The sequence below is a fragment of the Melanotaenia boesemani genome, chromosome 6 (assembly GCF_017639745.1).
Source record: "Melanotaenia boesemani isolate fMelBoe1 chromosome 6, fMelBoe1.pri, whole genome shotgun sequence".
NCBI classification, from domain to species: Eukaryota; Metazoa; Chordata; class Actinopteri; order Atheriniformes; family Melanotaeniidae; genus Melanotaenia; species Melanotaenia boesemani.
The window spans coordinates 22450457-22458639 of record NC_055687.1 but is presented as its reverse complement, the minus strand read 5'-3'; the positions used below and the strand labels follow the sequence as shown (position 1 = coordinate 22458639).

At 40.0% G+C, this 8183-nt stretch overlaps 1 protein-coding gene across 1 annotated transcript; it reads left to right on the top strand.

The window, feature by feature from the left end:
* On the top strand, positions 1–1802 carry LOC121641457 (urokinase plasminogen activator surface receptor-like). Its single transcript, XM_041987594.1, has 5 exons — positions 1–68; positions 411–530; positions 611–757; positions 1298–1408; positions 1529–1802. Exons 1-5 carry the CDS (start codon positions 23–25, stop codon positions 1729–1731), a joined length of 627 nt encoding a protein of 208 aa, XP_041843528.1. The 5' UTR covers positions 1–22; the 3' UTR covers positions 1732–1802.
* The last annotated feature ends 6381 nt before the right edge of the window (positions 1803–8183 follow it).

Here is an 8183-nt window from a genome sequence, read left to right as displayed (position 1 = left end):
CCACTTGTCTCCGAAGAACACAATGCATCTCTTTACTCTGGTCCTTGGGATCTGGCTTCTTCCAAAAGGCAAGCTTTCTTCTGTTCATTGTTGTTTTATTTTTTTTTACTTTTTTCTTATAAAAAAAAAGAAATGCTATAATCTAGTTAATTATCTGTAATTGTGCTGTTGATTTTACATCCCTCTACATTCTGTCCAACCTACATCTTCTGTACAGATAATTCAACTTTTTCTTTTTTTGCATTTTTTTGCCTGTGTTTTAGGTATTTTCTATATTGCCCTTTTATTTAAATATTAAGTGGCACCATTGTTAATAGTTTTGAGTAATTTCCTTCATGATTAATGTGGAAACGCAGTATTGTTGCTACTTTGTTGACAGTAAATGCTCCTTATACTTACTGATTTTACAGTCGACACCCTGACATGTTATGAGTGTGTACCGGGACCCTCTGGAAGTTGCACTGAGACAACCAAACAATGTCCCACAGCAGATCATCAGTGTGGAGCAATCAGAGTTTTAACATATGCAGGTATGTTTTGGGATATACACTGGTCATTGATCCCGGTCTTGGCACTGACTCAGTCTACAACTGTTGCATTTTGGTTGCAGGAGATTCACAAATTTCTGATATTCAAGCAAAGGCTTGTACTTTGGCTCAAGAATGTTTTGAGGGTTCAGTCAACTTTGGAGTTGCCAAAACCATGATAACCAGCAAGTGCTGCAACTCTGACCGTTGCAACAGCCAACCTGCTCCTGGTAATTTCCATTCTGGTTCATTTAAAGTTGTGTCATGTTGTTCTAACTCTAGTTTGTTGAATTTATACTGTGTGTAAAATGATTGCAGTAATATCAGGCCAAAAAAACATGTTAAGTGCTAAAAAAGATAATTCGTTTGCTACTTCAGAGCCTGACTCTGAAGTATAGCTTCATTTACTAGTTTATACAAGTCATTTGTTATCTTGTGGTTTAAATGATCAACGTTCAACATAATAATAATCTTATTAGTGATCATAACACAAATACTACCATTACTACAACAACAACGACTATTAATAATAATAACAATAATATTGATAATAAATCTTCCTCAAATCAATATACGTTGCATCAGAAAAGATGGCACAAGGTAAAATTTATGCCACAATTTTTATTTAAGATTATGGAAGTTTTCATTTGCTAGTTTTGAATTAGCATTCTAGGTTTTCAAACAGTTAAATCACACATTGAAAAGGAAACACTACTTTTAGTTCCTACAAAACTCTTTATTCCTCCAATAACTGATGTTTTATTTTGCAGATGCCAGCCAATCCTCTCCAAATGGCAAAAAGTGCTTCACCTGTGAAGGAGAAACATGCACTAAAACTGTAAACTGCGAAGGGACTGAGGACCACTGCATCAAAACAACAGGTAAGAGACCTGCTGCTTCCTCTGTCCTCCTCTACATCTCTTCTCTGCTCTGAACAATTTTAAGTAGTTCTAATATTAAACAGTGAATCTAAAGTTATAACATTGTTTTTATTCTCTCAGTGGCTGTAGGAGGAAATAAGATGACAATGAAGGGCTGTGCCTCCAAGACGATTTGCACAGCTGCTTCAAATCCGCAGCTTTCAGGAGTTGTTGGAGCAGAAATGAGCTGCTGTCAGGGCGACTTCTGCAACAGTGCCAGCAGTGCAAGCGCCGGCCTGCTGCTGTTGGTGGGGCCACTTATTTCTTTGGTCTTGTTCTCTTAGCTGATGAAGACAGCAGCATCATTGTCCAGTTTTTCTTATCATATTGGTTTAATTAAAGAGTTAACACCCCTGTTCTTCTGTCAGTACATGCGTGTGTGTCAATGGTGAAAACATTTTAGTAAGATACGATGTAAAGGAAAGGCAAAATGTTATTTGCTTCTTATCGTTGCCTTTTTTTTTAGTGTGTGTGTATGTGTGCCTTTAGAAACCAGATGTGTCTGTTTCTACATAAAAATATTTCAATGTTATTGATGAAACATGAAATAAACATTTTTTCTTTTCTCTTTGTTGAAAATTCTATTTTGGCCTTTGTGGATGCTCACTTATTTAAGATTTGCATACAGACTAATGTAGAGGTTAAGTCAGGACATGGCAAATGTTTCTGTATTTAGTTTTAACAAGTAGGAGTCAGATGATGGCCTTACAGGGAAACAGTGTTGAGCTGCAGTTAATTGACACTGAATCAGGAAATTGGAATATCCAGAGATAAACAACAGGTTGGAGAGTGGAGGAGAGTCTAGAAATTTCTGTGACTGTATTTACTATTAAACTATATTACCGTTTGTAATAAAACTCTTAAAATGAGGAAATAGAGCGTTTTGTCTGATTCTTAAATCTAAGCAGCGTGAGGTTTGTATGTGTCAAAGCGTGTACTACGGTAAATGTACATGAATATTGGACACTATGCTCCACCAATCATAACATGGTTACCAGTTCAACTTGTTTAAATGTTTTTTCTTGCAGTGTTTTGGGATTTACAAAACTGGATTAACAATCTTTATCTGTATGGATTTTGAGGTGCACAGTGAAGATCCAGAGGTGCAAATGAATACCAGAATAAATAAACATTTAACCGTGCTGCCAGAGCATTTGGATTTGACAGTATATACTCTTTTTAGTCTCTGAAACATGAATACTTTATGCATTTGAGGGAAAATAAATGAATAAATAAAACATTTCATTTGATTGATTTATTTTGACAGCTTGTTTCCCCATTTAATATTTACTTCTTACTGATAAGATAGACTACAAGCAAAAACAAAAAAATCCACAAAAACAGCTTTGGAGATTGAAGACTGTGTAAATTTGCAAACAGACAGTCACTTAAACTCTTGCAGTGAAGAGAGAAAAGAATTTCAGAACAACCAGGAAGCAACCATTCCTCCATCTAGTGGAGAATTTCTGCAACAAGAAGTGTATTCGCACTTCATCCACTTGTTAGATGGTTTTGCAACTTTCATCTTGACCAGTAAAAAAGAAAAAATACACGAAAAACAAACATATGTTGAAGAAATGTAGTTTTTATGTTACTTTTTTGGTTATTGTGTAATTTCTTTTTATGTAATTGGCCTTGACCCACCTTAAAACACCTTGTTCCAGACTCGTTTGATACACAGTGACATCTGTTATGTGCATTCCTTCAGTCATCACTGCTCAGCAACGTCCCGAGGCTGATTAAAGCATATAGAGAATTTGCATGTGATGTCATCGCAGCTTTCTCCACCATTTTGAAGGCACTCGCCTACTGATAACATTGACACGGTGAAGGCAGGAGGAACCTGAAAAAAACGCATCAGAAAGGCCAAGCAGAGGTACAAACAACAGACTGAAGAGCACTTTGAACACTAAAACCAAACATGGCAGCCCACAGATCAGCTATGACAGCACATTGCCGGACATACTGAACTGGTTTGTTGCTCGCTTTGAAACACAGAGCATTTCCCCTCACAAAGAAGAACCAGCTCTCATTGTCTAGAACCATCAAGTGAGATTGGCTCTAAGTAAAATAAAAGTCTCCAAACTGCAGCACAACCATCATGTGCTGACCAGCTAATAGGAGTATTAATCAAAATCTCCAACCTTTCCCTGCAACTATCTGTTGTCCCCACCTGCCTCAAATCCACAGCCATCATACCAGTACCCAAGAAGTCATCTGTAATTTGCCTGAACTTTTAAATCAAATCAAATCAAACTTTATGTATAAAGCCCTTTTCATACCAAAGGCAATACAAAGTGCTTTACACCAATTTAATAAAGTTTAAAATATACAACCTTTAAAAGAAGGTCTGATAAATAAGAGGGCCCAAGACCATCAAGACATTTATAAACTACTAAAAGAACCTTAAAATCAATCCTGAAATGCACGGGGAGCCAATGCAACGATTTTAAAACCGGTGTAATGTGTTCCTGCCCTCTGGTCCTCGTCAGAACCTGTGCCGCCGAGTTCTGAAGTAGCTGTAGGTTTGAGAGGGACTTTTTGGGAAGACCAGAAAGCAGGGCATTACAATAGTCTAATCTACTAGAAATAAAAGCATGCATCAGCACCTCCGTGCTGGCAAGAGAGAGCAATAGGTGGACTCTGGCAACGTTTTTAAGATGATAAAATCCAATTTAGTCGAAAAGAACACCCAGGTTTCTCACACACTGAGAGGGATTTAAAGGATGTAGTTTTGATAAAATAATCTCTCTCTCTTGACCTCGGGACCGATAAATAAAACTTCTGTTTTGTCCTGATTGAGCTGTAAGAAGTTCTCTGCCATCCATGACTTTATATCTAAAATACAGTTTAAAGGGACATTAACTGGCTCCAGGTCATCAGGAGACACGGCGATGTAAAGTTGTGTATCATCAGCATAGCTGTGAAAATCAATGCTGTGTCTCCTGATGACATCCCCAAGCAGCAATATACAAATTAAAAAGTTTCAGGCCTAAAATTGGTCCTTGGGGAACCCCACATTGGATTTTATGGATTATTGAGGAGCATGTATCCATACTTACATAAAATTGGCGATCTGTGAGATAGGAGTAAAACCATTTAAGAACAGTACCTGAGAGGCCCACCAGACTTCTGAGTCTGTCTAGTAAAATCTGGTGATTAACTATATCAAAGGTGGCACTAAGATCCAGTAAAACCAGGACAGAAAGTTTCTGTGAGTCTAAGTTAGATCTAAGATCATTAACAATTTTTAAAAGGGCCGTCGAAAATAAAAAAAAAATTAAATTTGGGGGAGTTACTGATGCATCAGTGCCAAGCCAGGTTTCCATTGAAAAGAGACAGTCAATGTTATTGTCTAAAATCAGATCATTAATAATAAAAGATTTGTTTGCCAGTGATCTGATGTTTAAAAGAGCCATGTTTAGTGTTGCAGGAAAGTTCCGTTGTAAAGTTGTGGATATGGGTTCTGTACTGGGAGCTGTATGTATGGGACGTATACACCTGATGGTAGAAGTATGTGGATGTGAACAGACATGTCTGTACTGTCTACTGGTGATGTGTACTGGTATGTGATGTGTCTGAGAGGAAGCCTTAACTGGAGATGTTGTGCACTTGCTGGACTGTCAATCTGAGAAAGCTTTGCAGGACTGGAGGGCGAGATCAATGTTCATGGTGAGAAGATGAGAACCTATGTGATTTGGATGTATGCCGTCTGATTTGAAAAGGTGAGGTCTATTGTAGAATGTGGTGAAGTTGTCGATGTATGGAATACTAATGGAGTGACAGTAACCTTTTAACCAGATATGAAGTTGGCGGATGTGGCTGAACTTGACGTCACAGTAGCGGGGTGAAGGAAGTGGACCTGAGATGATGCAGTGTTTATTTACCTGTTTGATGTGGTTGATGATGTTAATAAAATCCATTTTTAGAGTCTCTGACTGATGGAACTTGATATCATTTCAATCAATCAATCAATCAGTCTTTATTTATAGAGTACTTTTCATACATAAATGCAGCCCAAAGTGCTTTCCATGGTTAAAACAATGCCCCCCCCCCACACACACACACATACATAAACACACACACAACTCCCTCCCGCCCCGCGTCCTCTCACATACCAGTATGACTAATGTGAGGTTGAGCACAGATGAGCCAGGTAAGGAAACACTATCACAGGGAGCCGTCTGCACCGGGAGCTGTTCACAGGCCACGACCGCCAGGACACCGACCCAGGGCACACGGCCAAGTGAGCAGCCGCAGCAGCCACAGCCGATGAAAGCCCCCGGTGCAGAAAGCCCCTCAGAGGAAACACTGGAGAAATAACCTAAAAATATTATAAATAGAATAAAAGCATAAAATAAATAAAAATGGGTTAACATAGAAAAATAAATAGGCTAGGGGAATAAATAAATAAAAATAAAATGAATAAATATTAAGTAAAAGCTAAATTAAAAAGGTGGGTCTTGAGCCTGCTCTTAAAAACATTAACGTTCTCTGCAGCCCTGAGCTCCTCTGGCAGGCTGTTCCACAGACGAGGACCATACCACTGGAAAGCTGCCTCTCCGTGAGTATGTGTCCTGACTTTAGGTGCAGTCAGGAGGCCAGTACCGGAAGACCTCAGGGGCCGCGAGGGTTCATAAGGTAAAAGCAAATCTAAAAGATAAGAAGGCCCAAGACCATTAAGACATTTAAAAACCAATAAGAGAACCTTAAAATTGATCCTGAAACGCACGGGGAGCCAATGCAGTGATTCTAAAACCGGTGTAATGTGGGCCCGCCCGCTGGTCTTCGTCAGCACACGAGCAGCTGAGTTCTGCAGTGGTTGTAGAGCTGCAATACTCTTTTTGGGAAGACCAGAGAGCAGGGCATTACAGTAGTCAATACGACTGGTGATAAAAGCATGCATTAGCATCTCCGTGTTGGCCCGAGAGAGAATGGGACGGACTCTGGCTATGTTTTAGATGATAAAATCCTATTTTGGTAACATGTTTAATATGTGGAATAAAACCAAGCTCAGAGTCAAAAATAGCGCCCAGGTTTTTACTTGTGATGATGGGTTTAATGCGGATGCCTGTAATTTAGCTAAGAGTTTCTCTCTCTGAGCCTCAGGACCAATGACTAAAACTTCAGTCTTGTCCTGGTTAAGCTGTAAAAAGTTTGTACCTGCATGTATTACAACAGTAGAAGCTGAGGGGTGTTAATGGAATAGATGGTGGGTGGAGTTAGTGATGTTTGTAACAGCTGCACCTGAATGAGAAGATGTGATGCACCTGTTCATGCAGACATGCTGGACAATGAAGTCTCCCACGATGAGCATGTAGGGGCCAGCTCCAGGCACCAAGAGCATCTGTTTTTTACCACTTGGCTGCTCTGACCCTGGACGTGATGAAGTGCTGCAAAATTCTCTCCCACATCAGAGACCACATCTCAGCAGCTCTGGACAACCACCAGTTTGCTGACAAATGGAACAGATCCACGAAGGATGGAGCTTCTTTAGCACTTCATTCAGCCATGGTCCACCTGGAGCACCCAAACATGTTCACCCGGATGTGGAACAGTCTGCCAAAGGGCCTCAGGGCTGCAGAGACCGTTGATGTTTTTAAAAAGAGGCTTAAGACCCACCTTTTTAGCTTAGCTTTTAACCAAATTTTATTTGATCCTAATTTATACCATCATTTCATTTCACGTTATTTTATTGTCATTTTACTCAACTGTACTACTTCCTATTTATTTATTTATTCATATATTTTTATTTATTCATTCTTAGCTGTTCTTATTGTTTCTTAAGGTTAATTCCAATGTTTTTCTCGTGTGGATCCTCCACGCTGGGGATTTTGCCTGCTCGGTCTGGGGGCTGTTGGGGGCGGCGGTGATAGCCCTTGTCTGGGTGGCTGATGCCCTGCACTGCAGCCTAATGGCTGTGGTGTGGGCCCCGTCTGTCTTGATGGGGGTGGTTGCTGCTGTTGGACATGGGTGGACTGACTCCTGGTGTGGATGAATGGTTGGGTGGGTTGTGTGCTTGGTGTGTGTGTATACATATGTGTGGTTGTGACTGTGTGAAAGATTTGAATGAGTTTTTATTGTTATGTAATTCTACTTTGATGTATGTAAAGGATTGTTTTATTTTAAATATGCATAAATGTTTTTAATCATGTAAAGAACTTTGTGTTGCCTGTGGCATGAAAAGTGCTTTATAAATAAAGTTTGATTAATTGATTGAATACAGAGAGGAGGTCCTACATTTGGCTGAGTTGTGTTCAGATAGCAGCATGGTTCTGAACACCACCCAAACTAAGGAGATCATCTTGGACCAGGAAGACCACCATTCTCACTTTCCACCAGCAGTAAGGACATGGATGTGGTGGACAACATCAAATTCCTGGAACTTCATATCACTTGGTTTCTAAACACTATCCACCTGGGAGAGAAAGCTCAGCACGGCTATTCTTCTGGTCTCTCCTCTAAGCTCCTCATGAATTTTTACAGGAGCACTATGGAGAGGGTCCTTGGTCAGGGTGTCACTGTGTGGTACACCAGCTGCACAGCACAGAACAAGAAGGACTTGTCCTGGATAATCACAGGAGCAGCGCTCCCAGACCTGGATGCTGGGAATTTTAAGCTCATCAGCATGTATAGAACTCACTGACACTGTCTGTTTGTTCCCCATCAGGGAAGGATGATAAAAACATGGACAAACAGACTGAGAAACAGCTTTTTCCCCAGAGCTGTGGCCTTC